Raw genomic sequence first — 22,165 nt, 5'->3', positions numbered from 1 at the left:
AATGAATATCTCTATGTATTTCAACTACAAATGCCAATAATCGAGAATATATATATATGTATTTTTTAATACAAAGCACAAAACTAATACTTTAACAATATCTTTACTGATTTCCTGCGATTGGATATTCAATAATTTTGAAAATGTTTTATTCATATTGAATATTACTTATAAGAGTCCCCTTCTAAACCCCCCTTTAACCAAGAGAAAGCAATTTTAACAAGGAAATTTAACGCATAAATGTCCTCTAGTAAACCCTAAGATTTTAAAATGAGTTTGACTTTTATATTTGTGCTTAAAAGTGCAGATTTAGCGCATAAATCTGCTAAATAAAAAAGACCCAATCTCATAGAAGAAAAGACAACAAGAGGAAGAAAAACAAATTCATTATTTAAATCTAGAAACAAAATGACGGTCATCAGCGTAATTTTAAATGTGAATTTAAGCCATACCCAAAAAAAGATAGGAAGTGATCATAAGTCGTTTTTATAACCGTAATATGCCGTAACATCAATTTAAAAAAAAACGGAATGGAAGCAAAAACATATGTACTTAATACGGTCCTTATTTTAGTGTCATATATATTTGGTGTCATCCTATTGACAGATAAATAACGGGTTAAACGTCGTAGTAAAGTTGTCGTAAAGTTGTCATTTTGGTTAGTGTTTTGACAAGAGACATTAGAATAAGGAACGTATTAAGGCAACGAATAAACTAAATATTTAATTATTGTTTCCCAAGAGAAATTTTTTAACTTAACTAATGGCAAATTACATTGATTTTTCTTATTTTATTTTACTTTTTATAAGTAAATAATATGCATTATTAGTCATCAAAAAATCACAAATGTGCTTATGTCAACGACATTTGGCAACCTCCCATTAGTCTACTAAGAGTAAATGTGATTATAATTTTCTTATCTTATGAAATACCGAATTTTTTTTTACATATTTTAACATTTTGATGATACACCAGTTGTCACTTTTTGACATCTAACCTCAAAACGATTGGTTGTTATTAATTGATATAAATGTACCTAATGCGGTCCTTTACCTCAGGGGCATTTGGCAATATTTTATTGACAGATAAACAACCAATTAAACGTCACCTGTCAAAGTGACTTTAGAATCAGAGCCGTATTAATAATCAAGCAACTCTGGATTAGTAGGTAAGTTTGTTATTTATTGATTATTTATTTTTTTTTCAATTGTATTTCAATGAAATAGGTGTCTAATCGAATTGTCCAGGGAATGTGAGTACAAATTTTCAAAATCGCATCTAGTCAATTTTTTGAGTTATGAACAATGTGTCAAATATAAAAGAAAAAAAATTAATATATTCAAAAAATATTTTTTTTTTTCAAAATTTTGTAAGAATTTGCAAAAATGCTGAAATAGGTGTCTAATTAAATTGTCCAGGGAATGTGTGTACAAATTTTCAAAATCGCCTCTAGTCAATTTTTTGAGTTATGAACATTGTGTCAAATATAAAAGAAAAAAAATTAATATTTTCAAAAAATATTTTTTTTTTCAAAATCTCGTACGAATTTGGAAAAATGCTGAAATAGGTGTCTAATCAAATTATCCAGGGAATGTGAGTACAAATTTTCAAAATCGCATCTAGTCAATTTTTTGAGTTATGAACAATGTGTCAAATCTAAAAGAAAAAAAATTAATATATTCAAAAAATATTTTTTTTTTCAAAATTTTGTACGAATTTGGAAAAACGCTGAAATAGGTGTCTAATCAAATTATCCAGGGAATGTGAGTACAAATTTTCAAAATCGCATCTAGTCAATTTTTTGAGTTATGAACAATGTGTCAAATATAAACGAAAAAAAAAATTATATTTTCAACAAATATTTTTTTTTTCAAAATCTTGTACGAATTTGCAAAAATGCTGAAATAGGTGTCTAATTAAATTGTCCAGGGAATGTGTGTACAAATTTTCAAAATCGCATCTAGTCAATTTTTTGAGTTATGAACATTGTGTCAAATATAAAAGAAAAAAAATTAATATTTTCAAAAAATATTTTTTTTTTCAAAATCTCGTACGAATTTGGAAAAATGCTGAAATAGGTGTCTAATCAAATTGTCCAGTGAATGTGTGTACAAATTTTCAAAATCGCATCTAGTCAATTTTTTGAGTTATGAACATTGTGTCAAATATAAAAGAAAAAAAATTAATATTTTCAAAAAATATTTTTTTTTCAAAATCTTGCACGAATTTGGAAAAACGCTGAAATAGGTGTCTAGTCAAATTATCCAGGGAATGTGTGTACAAATTTTCAAAATCGCATCTAGTCAATTTTTTGAGTTATGAACAATGTGTCAAATCTAAAAGAAAAAAAATTAATATATTCAAAAAATATTTTTTTTTCAAAATTTTGTACGAATTTGGAAAAACGCTGAAATAGGTGTCTAATCAAATTATCCAGGGAATGTGAGTACAAATTTTCAAAATCGCATCTAGTCAATTTTTTGAGTTATGAACAATGTGTCAAATATAAACGAAAAAAAAAATTATATTTTCAACAAATATTTTTTTTTTCAAAATCTTGTACGAATTTGCAAAAATGCTGAAATAGGTGTCTAATTAAATTGTCCAGGGAATGTGTGTACAAATTTTCAAAATCGCATCTAGTCAATTTTTTGAGTTATGAACATTGTGTGAAATATAAAAGAAAAAAAATTAATATTTTCAAAAAATATTTTTTTTTTCAAAATCTCGTACGAATTTGGAAAAATGCTGAAATAGGTGTCTAATCAAATTGTCCAGTGAATGTGTGTACAAATTTTCAAAATCGCATCTAGTCAATTTTTTGAGTTATGAACATTGTGTCAAATATAAAAGAAAAAAAATTAATATTTTCAAAAAATATTTTTTTTTTCAAAATCTTGCACGAATTTGGAAAAACGCTGAAATAGGTGTCTAGTCAAATTATCCAGGGAATGTGTGTACAAATTTTCAAAATCGCATCTAGTCAATTTTTTGAGTTATGAACAATGTGTCAAATCTAAAAGAAAAAAAATTAATATATTCAAAAAATATTTTTTTTTCAAAATTTTGTACGAATTTGGAAAAACGCTGAAATAGGTGTCTAATCAAATTATCCAGGGAATGTGAGTACAAATTTTCAAAATCGCATCTAGTCAATTTTTTGAGTTATGAACAATGTGTCAAATATAAACGAAAAAAAAAATTATATTTTCAACAAATATTTTTTTTTTCAAAATCTTGTACGAATTTGCAAAAATGCTGAAATAGGTGTCTAATTAAATTGTCCAGGGAATGTGTGTACAAATTTTCAAAATCGCATCTAGTCAATTTTTTGAGTTATGAACATTGTGTCAAATATAAAAGAAAAAAAATTAATATTTTCAAAAAATATTTTTTTTTTCAAAATCTCGTACGAATTTGGAAAAATGCTGAAATAGGTGTCTAATCAAATTGTCCAGTGAATGTGTGTACAAATTTTCAAAATCGCATCTAGTCAATTTTTTGAGTTATGAACATTGTGTCAAATATAAAAGAAAAAAAATTAATATTTTCAAAAAATATTTTTTTTTTCAAAATCTTGCACGAATTTGGAAAAACGCTGAAATAGGTGTCTAGTCAAATTATCCAGGGAATGTGTGTACAAATTTTCAAAATCGCATCTAGTCAATTTTTTGAGTTATGAACAATGTGTCAAATCTAAAAGAAAAAAAATTAATATATTCAAAAAATATTTTTTTTTCAAAATTTTGTACGAATTTGGAAAAACGCTGAAATAGGTGTCTAATCAAATTATCCAGGGAATGTGAGTACAAATTTTCAAAATCGCATCTAGTCAATTTTTTGAGTTATGAACAATGTGTCAAATATAAACGAAAAAAAAAATTATATTTTCAACAAATATTTTTTTTTTCAAAATCTTGTACGAATTTGCAAAAATGCTGAAATAGGTGTCTAATTAAATTGTCCAGGGAATGTGTGTACAAATTTTCAAAATCGCATCTAGTCAATTTTTTGAGTTATGAACATTGTGTCAAATATAAAAGAAAAAAAATTAATATTTTCAAAAAATATTTTTTTTTTCAAAATCTCGTACGAATTTGGAAAAATGCTGAAATAGGTGTCTAATCAAATTGTCCAGTGAATGTGTGTACAAATTTTCAAAATCGCATCTAGTCAATTTTTTGAGTTATGAACAATGTGTCAAATCTAAAAGAAAAAAAATTAATATATTCAAAAAATATTTTTTTTTCAAAATTTTGTACGAATTTGGAAAAACGCTGAAATAGGTGTCTAATCAAATTATCCAGGGAATGTGAGTACAAATTTTCAAAATCGCATCTAGTCAATTTTTTGAGTTATGAACATTGTGTCAAATATAAAAGAAAAAAAATTAATATTTTCAAAAAATATTTTTTTTTTCAAAATCTTGCACGAATTTGGAAAAACGCTGAAATAGGTGTCTAGTCAAATTATCCAGGGAATGTGTGTACAAATTTTCAAAATCGCATCTAGTCAATTTTTTGAGTTATGAACAATGTGTCAAATCTAAAAGAAAAAAAATTAATATATTCAAAAAATATTTTTTTTTCAAAATTTTGTACGAATTTGGAAAAACGCTGAAATAGGTGTCTAATCAAATTATCCAGGGAATGTGAGTACAAATTTTCAAAATCGCATCTAGTCAATTTTTTGAGTTATGAACAATGTGTCAAATATAAACGAAAAAAAAAATTATATTTTCAACAAATATTTTTTTTTTCAAAATCTTGTACGAATTTGCAAAAATGCTGAAATAGGTGTCTAATTAAATTGTCCAGGGAATGTGTGTACAAATTTTCAAAATCGCATCTAGTCAATTTTTTGAGTTATGAACATTGTGTGAAATATAAAAGAAAAAAAATTAATATTTTCAAAAAATATTTTTTTTTTCAAAATCTCGTACGAATTTGGAAAAATGCTGAAATAGGTGTCTAATCAAATTGTCCAGTGAATGTGTGTACAAATTTTCAAAATCGCATCTAGTCAATTTTTTGAGTTATGAACATTGTGTCAAATATAAAAGAAAAAAAATTAATATTTTCAAAAAATATTTTTTTTTCAAAATCTTGCACGAATTTGGAAAAACGCTGAAATAGGTGTCTAGTCAAATTATCCAGGGAATGTGTGTACAAATTTTCAAAATCGCATCTAGTCAATTTTTTGAGTTATGAACAATGTGTCAAATCTAAAAGAAAAAAAATTAATATATTCAAAAAATATTTTTTTTTCAAAATTTTGTACGAATTTGGAAAAACGCTGAAATAGGTGTCTAATCAAATTATCCAGGGAATGTGAGTACAAATTTTCAAAATCGCATCTAGTCAATTTTTTGAGTTATGAACATTGTGTCAAATATAAAAGAAAAAAAATTAATATTTTCAAAAAATATTTTTTTTTTCAAAATCTTGCACGAATTTGGAAAAACGCTGAAATAGGTGTCTAGTCAAATTATCCAGGGAATGTGTGTACAAATTTTCAAAATCGCATCTAGTCAATTTTTTGAGTTATGAACAATGTGTCAAATCTAAAAGAAAAAAAATTAATATATTCAAAAAATATTTTTTTTTTAAAATCTCGTACGAATTTGGAAAAACGCTGCAATAGGTGTCTAATCAAATTATCCAGGGAATGTGTGTACAAATTTTCAAAATCGCATCTAGTCAATTTTTTGAGTTATGAACAATGTGTCAAATATAAAAGAAAAAAAAATTATATTTTCATAAATATTTTTTTTCTCAAAATTTTGTACGAATTTGGAAAAACACTGAAATAGGTGTCTAATCAAATTGTCCAGGGAATGTGTGTACAAATTTTCAAAATCGCATCTAGTCAATTTTTTGAGTTATGAACCTTGTGTCAAATATAAAAGAAAAAAAAATTATATTTTCATAAATATTTTTTTTCTCAAAATTTTGTACGAATTTGGAAAAATGCTGAAATAGGTGTCTAATCAAATTATCCAGGGAATGTGTGTACAAATTTTCAAAATCGCATCTAGTCAATTTTTTGAGTTATGAACAATGTGTCAAATCTAAAAGAAAAAAAATTAATATTTTCAAAAAATATTTTTTTTCTCAAAATTTTGTACGAATTTGGAAAAATGCTGAAATAGGTGTCTAATCAAATTGTCCAGGGAATGTGTGTACAAATTTTCAAAATCGCATCTAGTCAATTTTTTGAGTTATGAACAATGTGTCAAATATAAAAGAAAAAAAATTAATATTTTCAAAAAATATTTTTTTTCTCAAAATTTTGTACGAATTTGGAAAAATGCTGAAATAGATGTCTAATCAAATTGTCCAGGGAATGTGTGTACAAATTTTCAAAATCGCATCTAGTCAATTTTTTGAGTTATGAACAATGTGTCAAATATAATGGAAAAAAAAATTAATATTTTCAAAAAATATTTTTTTTCTCAAAATTTTGTACGAATTTGGAAAAATGCTGAAATAGGTGTCTAATCAAATTGTCCAGGGAATGTGTGTACAAATTTTCAAAATCGCATCTAGTCAATTTTTTGAGTTATGAACAATGTGTCAAATATAAAAGAAAAAAAATTAATATTTTCAAAAAATATTTTTTTTCTCAAAATTTTGTACGAATTTGGAAAAATGCTGAAATAGATGTCTAATCAAATTGTCCAGGGAATGTGTGTACAAATTTTCAAAATCGCATCTAGTCAATTTTTTGAGTTATGAACATTGTGTCAAATATAAAAGAAAAAAAAATATATTTTCAAAAAATATTTTTTTTCTCAAAATTTTGTACGAATTTGGAAAAACGCTGAAATAGGTGTCTAATCAAATTGTCCAAGGAATATGCGTACAATTTTTCAAAATCGCATCTAGTCAATTTTTTGAGTTATGAACTGAATGAATGAATTGAATTTTGAACTTTTCACAAACCCTAATGCCCCTGTAACTTTTTGACACATAACCCCAAAAAACTTGGATATAAATTTTTAATTTTATATAAGCAATTTACAAAAAACAATTTATGCTGAACTGACAAGTATAGATCGCGTTTCTAAATCATATTCTTTTTTTTTCATGTGGTAACCCTGTAAATGTGTACCCTTTAGGTACCTTAAAGATTAGCGGAGTTTTGACCCACAGATGAATTTCTATGCCTATCTTTTCTCATTTTACTTCCTTGGATGACCATAAAATTTCATTTATTTCACACCAATCATCACTATTTTTTCTTTTAATTAGCCTCGCTTTAACTCGTTCACAATCGACTTTCCCGCTTAATGAAACAATGCTGTTTTCCAACGCGTCTTTCTGTCTCCCAAACAATGAAATTTCACTTAATTAATTAATTAACTAAAAACAATTTGGCCAAATGAACCGTAAAGTTTAATTAAGCGATTAAAAAGAAATGTTTTTTTTTCAGTAGTAAAGATCATCTTTATTCCACCGGTGGTAACTAATTAAATAACGTTAAAACTGACATTTTGAATAATGTATTAAGTTGTTAATGAGGACCTTGCGCAAGGAATTCATTGAAATTCGACGATAATCATGAGAATATTTTGAGGATGCGTTAGTGAAGCAACGGCTTGTCTAGTTAAGGATCTGTTTTTTTCATATTTAATTAAGCTGGCCTCTGTCCTTATATATGATATATTTATATGACTAATATGTCAAAGTTCAAGAATTCGAATGTCTTCCAAAAAAGGGTGCACATAACTTAATAATTATTCTCGTTTCTCGCGTTTCTAATGCCCGATAATTTGTCCGTTTTGCGTTGTTTTAACCTTCGTAAAGTGTATTTACCTTTCGGTTAAAAAAAACACAGAAAAATGCCGGTTTCCCTTTCAATAGGTTCTAAGCGGGCGTCTAAACCGCGTAACCCACTTTCCAAATCTCGATTCTGACATTTTAAATTTGTGAATTAAAAAAAAACAAAGTCGAATGCGGCAGCAGCAGCCACGGGCCAAACTACACGGTGATTTATTGGCGTTTTTTGGGTTTCATATGGAATTGTTCGGTATAAATAGCAAAATTGTTTGGAAATATTATAGTGCGTTAAATGTAATATTAATAATAAAAGAAGGTATTTTGAGGTTATGTAATAAAAATTAGCAAATGGAACATTAGGGCTCTTAAAATGTCACTGCTTTATATAAAGTAATAAAAGACTAATAAATTTATAATACTCGGATAGTTATCTTAAAAAATATATTTATTAATAATAGGACCCTCATTTTGTCTCTTCCTAAATACGGTCCTGATTCTAATGTCACTTGTCAAAAGACGATTGACGTTTAACCCGTTGTTGTTTATCTTTCAATGAAACGTGGCCAAATTCGCTTGACGTTAAAATAAGGACCGCATTCAGTGTATTTATATGAATTAATAATAACGAATTATTATTAAAATTGTTTGAGGTTATGCGTCGCAAAGTGACAACTAACTGGTGTCAAAATAGGTAACTTACTTGAAATATCGATAAATTATTTCTTTTATAATGCAATAATTAGTCGTTTAACGCGGTCCTGATTGTCCTATCACTATGTCAAAATTACAATTACCTACTGACATTTGACTTTGTTGTTTATCTGTCAATGAGTTCTCATTGACGGTAAAATAAGGGCCGCACCCGATGTATTTATCCGAATTAATTTATAACTGAATAATATTAGGTTAGTTTGAGGTTATGCGTCGCAAAGTTTTAAAGTCATTGGTTCTAAAATAATGTCAAGAAAATGGCACAGATTATATATTATTGGTTATTTTAACATACTATTTTTTTGGGAAAAAAATCATAAATCAAAAAATATTTGACCAATTAACTTATAACCTTCTATGATCGATTAGCAATAGAATTCTTTAAAATTTCAAGTAAATTAGTCTTGATTTGAATTTTTTATGGATCTTTAATGTAGGACTAAAATAATTTTTGCACTTTTCTCGGAAAAAAACTTAACAAAAATTATAACTTAACAAATATTAGACGAATTAACTTATAACTTTTTGCCATCGACTAGAAATAGATCTCTTTATAATTACAAGAAATTTCATGTAAATTGGTCTTGATTTGATTTTTTTATGGATCTTTAATGTAGGACTAAAATAATTTTTGCACTTTTCTCGGAAAAAAAATCATAACTTAAAAAATATTAGACCAATTAACTTGGAAACTTTTGCTATCGATTAGAAATAGAATTCTTTATCATTACAAGAAATTTTAAGTAAATTGCCCTTGATTTGAATTTTTTATGAATTTTTAAAGTTCAGCTAAAATAATTTTTGGAATTTTTGGGAAAAAAATCATAACTTAAAAAATATTAGACCAATTAACTAATAATCTTTTGCTGTCGATTATCAATAAAATTCTTTATGATTACAAGAAGTTTTAAGTAAATTGCTCTTATTTTGATTTTTTTATGCATTTTTAAAATTGCACTAAAATAATTTTTCGACTTTTTGGGTGAAAAAAAATCATAACTTAAAAAATATTAGACCAATTAATTTGGAAACTTTTGCTATCGATTAGAAATAGAATTCTTTATCATTACAAGAAATTTTAAGTAAATTGCCCTTGATTTGAATTTTTTATGATTTTTTAAAGTTCAACTAAAATAATTTTTGGACTTTTTGGGAAAAAAAATCATAACTTAAAAAAGAATAGACCAATTAACTTATACTCTTTTGCAATTGCTTATCAATAAATTTTTTTTATAATCGCAAGAAGTTTCAAGTAAATTGCTCTTGATTTAAATTTTTTATAAATTTTAAATTTGAATTAGAATAATATTTGAACTTTTTTGGGAAAAAAAATCATAAATTAAAAAATATTGGACCAATTTACTTATAACCTCCTCTCATTAATTAGCAATAGAATTCTTTATAATCGCAAGAAATTTCAAGTAAATTGTCCTTAATTTATATTTTTATGAATTTTTAAACTTGAACTAAAATAATATTTGGACTTTTTTAGGGAAAAAAATCATAAATTAAGAAATATTGAACCAATTTACTTATAACCTTCTCTCTTCGATTAACAATAGATCTTTTTATAAATACAAGAAATTTCAAGTAAATTGCCTTTGATTTGAATTTTTTATGAATATTTAAAGTTACTTGAAGTTAATATTTAAAGTTGGACTAAAATAATTCTTAGACTTTTTTGGGAAAAAAAATCATAACTTTAAACGTAATAGACTAATTAATTTATAATCCTCTGCCATCTATTAGCAATAGATCTATTTAATATTACACAAAGAATTTCATATAAATCAAGATTAGACCAATTAACTTATAACCTTCTCTTATCGATTAGCAATAGAATTCTTTATAATTTTGTAAGAAGGTTCAATTAAATTGGTGTTGATTTGAAGACCAATTAACTTATAATCGTCTGCCATTGATTAGCAATAGATCTCTTTATAATTACAAGAAATTTCAAGTAAATTGCCCCTGATTTGAATTTTTTATGAATTTTGATAGGTGAACTAAAATAATTTTTGGACTTTTTGGGTGAAAAAAATCATAACTTAAAAAATAATAGGCCAATTAACTTATAATTTTTTGCTATCAATTAGAAATATAATTCTTTATCATTACAAGAAATTTTAAGTAAATTGCTTTTGATTTGAATTTTTTATGCATTTTTAAAGTTGGACTAAAATAATTTTTCGACTTTTTGGGTGAAAAAAAATCATAACTTAAAAAATATTAGATCAATTCATTTGGAAACTTTTGCTATCGATTAGAAATAGAATTCTTTATCATTACAAGAAATTTTAAGTATATTGCCCTTGATTTGAATTTTTTATGAATTTTTAAAGTTTAACTAAAATAATTTTTGGACTTTTTGGGAAAAAAAATCATAACTTAAAAAAAAATAGACCAATTAACTTATACTATTTTGCAATTGATTAGAAATAGAATTCTTTATCATTACAAAAAATGTCAACTAAATTGCCCTTGATTTGAATTTTTTATGAATTTTTAAAATTCAACTAACATAATTATTGGACTTTTTGGGAAAAAAAAATCATAACTTAAAAAATATTAGACCAATTAACTTGGAAACTTTTGCTATCGATTAGAAACAGAATTCTTTATCTTTACAAGAAATTTTAAGTAAATTGCCCTTGATTTGAATTTTATATGCATTTTTAAAGTTGGACTAAAATAATTTTTGGAATTTTTGAGAAAAAAATCATAACTTAAAAAATATTAGACCAATTAACTTATAATCTTTTGCTATTGATTATCAATATAGTTCTTTACAAACACAAGAAATTTTAAGTAAATTGCCCTTGATTTGATTTTTTTATGAATTTTTAAAGTTGGACTAAAATAATTATTGGACTTTTTGGGAAAAAAAAATCATAACTTAAAAAATATTAGACCAATTAACCTGGAAACTTTTGCTATCGATTAGAAACAGAATTCTTTATCATTACAAGAAATTTTAAGTAAATTGCCCTGGATTTGAATTTTATATGCATTTTTAAAGTTGGACTAAAATAATTTTTGGAATTTTTGAGAAAAAAATCATAACTTAAAAAATATTAGACCAATTAACTTATAATCTTTTGCTATTGATTATCAATATAGTTCTTTACAAACACAATAAATTTTAAGTAAATTGCCCTTGATTTGATTTTTTTATGAATTTTTAAAGTTGGACTAAAATAATTATTGGACTTTTTGGGAAAAAAAATCATAACTTAAAAAAAAATACACCAATTAACTTATACTATTTTGCAATTGATTAGAAATAGAATTCTTTATCATTACAAAAAATTTCAAGTAAATTGCCCTTGATTTGAATTTTTTATGAATTTTTAAAATTCAACTAACATAATTATTGGACTTTTTGGGAAAAAAAAATCATAACTTAAAAAATATTAGACCAATTAACTTGGAAACTTTTGCTATCGATTAGAAACAGAATTCTTTATCATTACAAGAAATTTTAAGTAAATTGCCCTTGATTTGAATTTTTTATGAATTTTTAAAGTTCAGCTAAAATAATTTTTGGAATTTTTGGGAAAAAAATCATAACTTAAAAAATATTAGACCAATTAACTAATAATCTTTTGCTGTCGATTATCAATAAAATTCTTTATGAAAACAAGAAGTTTTAAGTAAATTGCTCTTATTTTGATTTTTTTATGCATTTTTAAAATTGCACTAAAATAATTTTTCGAGTTTTTGGGTGAAAAAAAATCATAACTTAAAAAATATCAGACCAATTAACTTGGAAACTTTTGCTATCGATTAGAAATAGAATTCTTTATCATTACAAAAAATTTCAAATAAATTGCCCTTGATTTAATTTTTTTATGAATTTTTAAAGTTGGACTAAAATAATTTTTCGACTTTTTGGGTGAAAAAAAATCATAACTTAAAAAATATTAGACCAATTAATTTGGAAACTTTTGCTATCGATTAGAAATAGAATTCTTTATCATTACAAGAAATTTTAAGTAAATTGCCCTTGATTTGAATTTTTTATGAATTTTTAAAGTTCAACTAAAATAATTTTTGGACTTTTTGGGAAAAAAAATCATAACTTAAAAAAGAATAGACCAATTAACTTATACTCTTTTGCAATTGCTTATCAATAAATTTTTTTTATAATCGCAAGAAGTTTCAAGTAAATTGCTCTTGATTTAAATTTTTTATAAATTTTAAATTTGAATTAGAATAATATTTGAACTTTTTTGGGAAAAAAAATCATAAATTAAAAAAAATTGGACCAATTTACCTATAACCTCCTCTCATTAATTAGCAATAGAATTCTTTATAATCGCAAGAAATTTCAAGTAAATTGTCCTTAATTTATATTTTTATGAATTTTTAAACTTGAACTAAAATAATATTTGGACTTTTTTAGGGAAAAAAATCATAAATTAAGAAATATTGAACCAATTTACTTATAACCTTCTCTCTTCGATTAACAATAGATCTTTTTATAAATACAAGAAATTTCAAGTAAATTGCCTTTGATTTGAATTTTTTATGAATATTTAAAGTTACTTGAAGTTAATATTTAAAGTTGGACTAAAATAATTCTTAGACTTTTTTGGGAAAAAAAATCATAACTTTAAACGTAATAGACTAATTAATTTATAATCCTCTGCCATCTATTAGCAATAGATCTATTTAATATTACACAAAGAATTTCATATAAATCAAGATTAGACCAATTAACTTATAACCTTCTCTTATCGATTAGCAATAGAATTCTTTATAATTTTGTAAGAAGGTTCAATTAAATTGGTGTTGATTTGAAGACCAATTAACTTATAATCGTCTGCCATTGATTAGCAATAGATCTCTTTATAATTACAAGAAATTTCAAGTAAATTGCCCCTGATTTGAATTTTTTATGAATTTTGATAGGTGAACTAAAATAATTTTTGGACTTTTTGGGTGAAAAAAATCATAACTTAAAAAATAATAGGCCAATTAACTTATAATTTTTTGCTATCAATTAGAAATATAATTCTTTATCATTACAAGAAATTTTAAGTAAATTGCTTTTGATTTGAATTTTTTATGCATTTTTAAAGTTGGACTAAAATAATTTTTCGACTTTTTGGGTGAAAAAAAATCATAACTTAAAAAATATTAGATCAATTCATTTGGAAACTTTTGCTATCGATTAGAAATAGAATTCTTTATCATTACAAGAAATTTTAAGTATATTGCCCTTGATTTGAATTTTTTATGAATTTTTAAAGTTTAACTAAAATAATTTTTGGACTTTTTGGGAAAAAAAATCATAACTTAAAAAAAAATAGACCAATTAACTTATACTATTTTGCAATTGATTAGAAATAGAATTCTTTATCATTACAAAAAATGTCAACTAAATTGCCCTTGATTTGAATTTTTTATGAATTTTTAAAATTCAACTAACATAATTATTGGACTTTTTGGGAAAAAAAAATCATAACTTAAAAAATATTAGACCAATTAACTTGGAAACTTTTGCTATCGATTAGAAACAGAATTCTTTATCTTTACAAGAAATTTTAAGTAAATTGCCCTTGATTTGAATTTTATATGCATTTTTAAAGTTGGACTAAAATAATTTTTGGAATTTTTGAGAAAAAAATCATAACTTAAAAAATATTAGACCAATTAACTTATAATCTTTTGCTATTGATTATCAATATAGTTCTTTACAAACACAAGAAATTTTAAGTAAATTGCCCTTGATTTGATTTTTTTATGAATTTTTAAAGTTGGACTAAAATAATTATTGGACTTTTTGGGAAAAAAAAATCATAACTTAAAAAATATTAGACCAATTAACCTGGAAACTTTTGCTATCGATTAGAAACAGAATTCTTTATCATTACAAGAAATTTTAAGTAAATTGCCCTGGATTTGAATTTTATATGCATTTTTAAAGTTGGACTAAAATAATTTTTGGAATTTTTGAGAAAAAAATCATAACTTAAAAAATATTAGACCAATTAACTTATAATCTTTTGCTATTGATTATCAATATAGTTCTTTACAAACACAATAAATTTTAAGTAAATTGCCCTTGATTTGATTTTTTTATGAATTTTTAAAGTTGGACTAAAATAATTATTGGACTTTTTGGGAAAAAAAATCATAACTTAAAAAAAAATACACCAATTAACTTATACTATTTTGCAATTGATTAGAAATAGAATTCTTTATCATTACAAAAAATTTCAAGTAAATTGCCCTTGATTTGAATTTTTTATGAATTTTTAAAATTCAACTAACATAATTATTGGACTTTTTGGGAAAAAAAAATCATAACTTAAAAAATATTAGACCAATTAACTTGGAAACTTTTGCTATCGATTAGAAACAGAATTCTTTATCATTACAAGAAATTTTAAGTAAATTGCCCTTGATTTGAATTTTTTATGAATTTTTAAAGTTCAGCTAAAATAATTTTTGGAATTTTTGGGAAAAAAATCATAACTTAAAAAATATTAGACCAATTAACTAATAATCTTTTGCTGTCGATTATCAATAAAATTCTTTATGAAAACAAGAAGTTTTAAGTAAATTGCTCTTATTTTGATTTTTTTATGCATTTTTAAAATTGCACTAAAATAATTTTTCGAGTTTTTGGGTGAAAAAAAATCATAACTTAAAAAATATCAGACCAATTAACTTGGAAACTTTTGCTATCGATTAGAAATAGAATTCTTTATCATTACAAAAAATTTCAAATAAATTGCCCTTGATTTAATTTTTTTATGAATTTTTAAAGTTGGACTAAAATAATTTTTCGACTTTTTGGGTGAAAAAAAATCATAACTTAAAAAATATTAGACCAATTAATTTGGAAACTTTTGCTATCGATTAGAAATAGAATTCTTTATCATTACAAGAAATTTTAAGTAAATTGCCCTTGATTTGAATTTTTTATGAATTTTTAAAGTTCAACTAAAATAATTTTTGGACTTTTTGGGAAAAAAAATCATAACTTAAAAAAGAATAGACCAATTAACTTATACTCTTTTGCAATTGCTTATCAATAAATTTTTTTTATAATCGCAAGAAGTTTCAAGTAAATTGCTCTTGATTTAAATTTTTTATAAATTTTAAATTTGAATTAGAATAATATTTGAACTTTTTTGGGAAAAAAAATCATAAATTAAAAAAAATTGGACCAATTTACCTATAACCTCCTCTCATTAATTAGCAATAGAATTCTTTATAATCGCAAGAAATTTCAAGTAAATTGTCCTTAATTTATATTTTTATGAATTTTTAAACTTGAACTAAAATAATATTTGGACTTTTTTAGGGAAAAAAATCATAAATTAAGAAATATTGAACCAATTTACTTATAACCTTCTCTCTTCGATTAACAATAGATCTTTTTATAAATACAAGAAATTTCAAGTAAATTGCCTTTGATTTGAATTTTTTATGAATATTTAAAGTTACTTGAAGTTAATATTTAAAGTTGGACTAAAATAATTCTTAGACTTTTTTGGGAAAAAAAAATCATAACTTCAAACGTAATAGACTAATTAATTTATAATCCTCTGCCATCGATTAGCAATAGATCTATTTAATATTATACGAGGAAATTCATGTAAATCAAGATTAGACTAATTAACTTATAACCTTCTCTTATCGATTAGCAATAGAATTCTTTATAATTTTGTAAGAAGGTTCAATTAAATTGGTGTTGATTTGAAGACCAATTAACTTATAATCTTCTGCCATTCATTAGCAATAGATCTCTTTATCATTTCAAGTAAATTGCCCTTGATTTAATTTTTTTATGAATTTTTAAAGTTGGACTAAAATAATTTTTCGACTTTTTGGGTGAAAACAAATCGTAACTTAAAAAATATTAGACCAATTAACTTGGAAACTTTTGCTGTCGATTAGAAATAGAATTCTTTATCACTACAAGAAATTTTAAGTAAATTGCCCTTGATTTGAATTTTTCATGCATTTTTAAAGTTGGACTAAAATAATTTTTCGACTTTTTGGGAAAAAAATCATAACTTAAAAAATATTAGACCAATTAACTAATAATCTTTTGCTATCGATTATCAATAAAATTCTTTATGATTACAAGAGGTTTTAAGTAAATTGCTCTTAATTTGATTTTTTTATGCATTTTTAAAATTGCACTAAAATAATTTTTGGACTTTTTTGGGAAAAAAATTATTACCTAAAAATTAATAGACCAATTAACTTATAATCTTTTGATATCGATTAGAAATAGAATTCTTTATCATTACAAGAAATTTTAAGTAAATTGCCCTTGATTTGAATTTTTTATGAATTTTTAAAGTTGGACTAAAATAATTTTTCGACTTTTTGGGTGAAAAAAAATCATAACTTAAAAATTAATAGACCAATTAACTTATAATCTTTTGCTATTGATTAGAAATAGAATTCTTTATCATTAAAAAAAATTTCAAATAAATTGCCCTTGATTTGATTTTTTTATGAATTTTTAAAGTTGGACTAAAATAATTTTTGGCCTTTTTGGGTGAAAAAAATCATAACTTAAAAAATATTAGACCAATTAACTTATAATCTTTTGCTATCGATTAGAATTAGATTTCTTTATCATTACCAGAAATTTTAAGTAAATTGCCCTTGATTTGAATTTTTTATGAATTTTTAAAGTTCAACTAAAATAATTATTGGACTTTTTGGGAAAAAAAATCATAACATAAAAAAGAATAGACCAATTAACTTATACTCTTTTGCAATTGATTATTAATAGAATTTTTTATAATCGCAAGAAGTTTCAAGTAAATTTTCCTTAATTTGAATTTTTTATGAATTTTTAAAGTTCAACTAAAATAATTTTTGGACTTTTTGGGACAAAAATCATAACTTAAAAAATATTAGACCGATTAACTTATAATCTTTTGCTATCGATTATCAATAAAATTCTTTATGATTACAAGAAGTTTTAAGTAAATTGCTCTTAATTTGAATTTTTTATGCATTTTTAAAGTTGGACTAATATAATTTTTGTACTTTTTGGGTGAAAAAAAATCATTACTTAAAAATTAATAGACCAATTAACTTATAATCTTTTGCTATCGATTAGAAATAGAATTCTTCATCATTACAAAAAATTTCAAATAAATTGTCCTTGATTTAATTTTTTTATGAATTTTTAAAGTTGGACTAAAATAATTTTTCGACTTTTTGGGTGAAAAAAAATCATAACTTAAAAAATATTAGACCAATTAACTTGGAAACTTTTACTATCGATTAGAAATAGAATTCTTTATGATTACAAGAAGTTTTAAGTAAATTGCTGTTAATTTGAATTTTTTATGCATTTTTAAAGTTGGACTAAAATAATTTTTGGACTTTTTTGGGAAAAAAAATCATAACTTATAGAAAAATACATACTTTACTAAAATAATAGATCAATTAACTTATAATTTTTTGCTGTTGATTATCAATATAGTTCTTTATAAATACAAGAAATTTTAAGTAAATTGCCCTTAATTTGAATTTTATATGCATTTTTAAAGTTGGACTAAAATAATTTTTGGACTTCTTGGGAAAAAAATTATAATTTCAAAAATATTAGACCAATTTACTTATAATCTTTTGCTATCGATTAGAAATAGAATTCTTTATCCTTACAAAAAATTTCAAATAAATTGCCCTTGATTTAATTTTTTTATGAATTTTTAAAGTTGGACTAAAATAATTTTTCCGACTTTTTGGGTAAAAAAAATCATACCTTAAAAAATATTAGACCAATTGACTTGGAAACTTTTGCTATCGATTAGAAATAGAATTCTTTATCATTACAAGAAATTTTAAGTAAATTGCCCTTGATTTAAATTTTTTATGAATTTTTAAAGTTCAACTAACATAATTATTGGACTTTTTGGGAAAAAAAATCATAACCTAAAAAAGAATAGACCAAATAACTTATACTCTTTTGCAATTGATTATTAATAGAATTTTTTATAATCGCAAGAAGTTTCAAGTAAATTTCCCTTAATTTGACTTTTTTTATGAATTTTGAAAGGTGAACTAAAATAATTTTTGGACTTTTTTGGAAAACAAATCATAACTTAAAAAATATTAGACGAATTAACTTGCGATCTTTTGCTATCGATTACGAATACATTTTTTTATATTTACAAGAAGTTTCAAATAAATTGCTCTTGATTTGAATTTTTTATGAATTTTTAAAGTGATTTTTAGACTTTCTTGGGAAAAAATCATAACCTAAAAAATATTAGACCAATTAACTTATAGCCTTCGCTTATCAATAGGAAAACTCATCACACTCAATTAAACTGAACGTGACAAAAAAAAATATTAAAAATTAAAAAATTCATTTGTTCAATTCATTTCCTTAAAAAACAAATAAATAATTTTTTACTCCAATAATTAATTAATTAGTCAGTAAGAACGGTCCTGATTTAAATGTCACTTGTCAAACTACCTTCTGACAACTGAGTTCTTCATCTGTCAACGCCATGTTGTGCCAAATGACGTCTACATTAAAACGAGGCCCGTATTAAGGACATTTTTCATTGATCCGTTTTCTAGGTGACCTGGTGCAACGTCCGTCCTGGGGCAAAGACCAACCGAACAACTACAACGGGGAACAAAACTGCGTCGTGTTAGATGGCGGTCGTGGGTGGCTATGGAATGACGTAGGATGCAATCTAGATTACCTGCATTGGATTTGTCAACACGGTAAGGTCAACCGCGATCACAATATTTAAAATTAGACTTGCACTTGAACACGTCATTTATGAGAGGGCGAGAACGAACAGCCTAAGAAAAAAGACGGCACGTGTTTCGGTACCCGTGTTAGATCTTCAGGAAAAGTGTGCAGTAATAAATAATTTTTACCTAAAAACCTAGATACGTTCTAAGTTAAATATGCTTATTATTGTTTTCTTAATTACCCCCCTTAAAAACAATAACAAGATTTTTCTCTCGAAGTGATTAAATCCTCATTAAAAATTCAGTTCACTCGGTAAGCATATAAGAAATAGCGATTACATAATCGAGACCGTAATAACCTGTAGAATTGCAGGGCGAAATTTGTAATTAAGATTAGAAAATGTTGAATATCAAGCTGCTGGGGGCATTCTGGGTTGGTGCGCTATTTCTTTCATTAATATTATGCATTATCATGAAAAATCGGGATTTAATTATTGTTCTTTATGTGCGGTGTTATATATGTTATTATTAATAATAATAATTGTTGGTTTATGTGGTACTGTGAAAAGTATTAATTTTATTGATAGAAGTTTCCACAGTAGCATAACAATATTGGGATTTGGATATAAGATTTGCTAATATTGGTCTAATTCTTGAGGATGGATTTGAGGGTAAAAACGGGGGTCTGAGTTAAGGAATCAAAGCAGATACTTTTCTTAGGACATTTTCACTATTCTTTTTATGAAATAATTGGAATATTCTTACAGGAGTGTCAGTCAATGAAAGAAAACTTCTTACTCAATATTTTCATATGAGAATGTTTCTTGTACTTAAAGTCAATTTTGTCAGTCAAGGTCTAAAAGTCTCCAAATTTGAGGTTTTTGAAATATATATTGCAGTATTGTTATTTTTATTAACTATTGGGCATTTTTGGGTCTAACTTAGGAAACATTTAAAATATCGTCAGTTTTCTTTTACACCAAAATAGGGCACTTCCTAAGGATGGATTTGGGGATAGAAACGTGGTTCAAAGTGAAGGATTTCGGTATTTAGGGCACTTTTGGTTGGGGGGCATTTTTTTTGCTAATTTTTTTATCAACTCTTCACTGCTCTCTTGGGAATATTTTCATGAAATAATTGGAATATTCTTACAGGAGTGTCAGTCAAAGTCAAAAAGTCTGAATTCTTATTTTTTAGTTAAAAGTGACTTTAATTTTATTTTCAAGTCCCCAAAAAAAAATACAATTTTTGACTTTGAGACTAAATATCTCGTTAAATATAAAAACGACCCCGAATTCTTATTCTTTGAGTTACAGGTGAGTTTTATTTTATTTTCAAAAAAGTACAAATCAATTCCTAAAAACAACTTGTTCTATTTAAAAAAAAATAAAAAATAGGCTGAGTCCCCAAAAAAAAATACAATTTCTGACTTTGACGCTGAATATCTCCCTAGAAACAGAAACGACCCTGGATTTTTATTCTTTCAGTTAAAGGTGGGTTTAATTTTATTTTCAAAAAAGTACAAATCAACCCCTAAAAACATTTTTTTCTATTAAAAAAAAAATAAAAAAGTAGACTGAGTCCTTGAAAAAAAAAATGATTTTTGACTTTGAGACTAAATATCTCGTTAAATATAAAAATGACTGAATTTTTATTCTTTTAGTTAAAAGTGAGTTTAATTTTATTTTAAAAAAAGTACAAATCAACCCTTAACAATGACTTTTTTTATTTAAAAAAAATTAAAAAGTAGACCTAGTCCCAAAAAAAAAATACAATTTTTGACTTTGAGACTAAATATCACGTTAAAAATAAAAACGACCCTCAATTTTTATTTTTGCAGTTAAAAGTGGGTTTAATTCTATTTTCAAAAAAGTAAAAATCAACCCCTAACAACGACTTTTTTTTTGACTTTGAGACTAAATATCTCGTTAAATATAAAAATGACTGAATTTTTATTCTTTTAGTTAAAAGTGAGTTTAATTTTATTTTAAAAAAAGTACAAATCAACCCTTAACAACGACTTTTTTTATTTAAAAAAAATTAAAAAGTAGACCTAGTCCCAAAAAAAAATACAATTTTTGACTTTGAGACTAAATATCACGTTAAAAATAAAAACGACCCTCAATTTTTATTTTTGCAGTTAAAAGTGGGTTTAATTCTATTTTCAAAAAAGTAAAAATCAACCCCTAACAACGACTTTTTTTATTAAAAAAAAAATTAAAAAGTGGACTGAGTCCCCAAAAAAAAATACAATTTTTGACTTTGAGACTAAAGATCGCGTTAAAAATAAAAACGACCCTGAATTTTTATTTTTGTAGTTAAAAGTGAGTTATATTTTATTTTTAAAAAAAGTACAAATCAACCCATAACAACGACTTTTTTTATTTAAAAAAAATTAAACAGTAGACCGAGTCTCCAAAAAAAAAATACAATTTTTGACTTTGAGACTAAATATCTCGTTAAAAACAAAAACGACCCTGAATTTTTATTTCTGTAGTTAAAAGTGGATTTAATTTTATTTTCAAAAAAGTATAAATCAACGCCTAAAAACATTTTTTTCTATTTAAAAAAAATTAAGAAGTAGACCTAGTCTTAAAAAAAAATGACGATTTTTCACTTTGACGCTGAATATCTCCCTAAAAACAAAAACGACTTTAAATTAAAGAGGCATTTTATCACATTTTTAACAAAGTACATATCAGTACATTAAAAAAAATTTTTGCTGTTTTAAAATAATTAAAATAGAGCCAATGTTGTCAGTCAAGGTCCAAAAAGCCTCCATATTTGAGATTTTAGAAACATATATTGCAATATCACTATTTTTATTAACACGTGAATATTTTTTATTATAACCATTTAAGGTATCATCACTTTTTTATCACGTCAAAATAGCCTAGTGTCTGAGGATGAATTTGAGGGTAAAAACGGGGTTCTGAATGATATAAGGATTTCGGTAATTAACGCATTTTTTTATA

The 22,165-nt window shown here is 24.5% G+C and overlaps 1 protein-coding gene across 1 annotated transcript in view; it reads left to right on the top strand.

The window, feature by feature from the left end:
* LOC126735177 (sushi, von Willebrand factor type A, EGF and pentraxin domain-containing protein 1) overlaps positions 1 to 22,165 on the top strand; it is an 82,711-nt gene that overhangs the window by 27,508 nt on the left and 33,038 nt on the right. The window contains exon 7 of the mRNA XM_050439126.1: positions 19,068 to 19,217. Coding sequence (XP_050295083.1) covers positions 19,068 to 19,217 — 150 coding nt within the window. The remainder of the gene's footprint in view (positions 1 to 19,067; positions 19,218 to 22,165) is intronic.

Source organism: Anthonomus grandis, chromosome 4 (genome assembly GCF_022605725.1).
Source record: "Anthonomus grandis grandis chromosome 4, icAntGran1.3, whole genome shotgun sequence".
NCBI classification, from domain to species: domain Eukaryota; kingdom Metazoa; phylum Arthropoda; class Insecta; order Coleoptera; family Curculionidae; genus Anthonomus; species Anthonomus grandis.
This window is presented reverse-complemented; position numbering and strand designations above follow the sequence as displayed.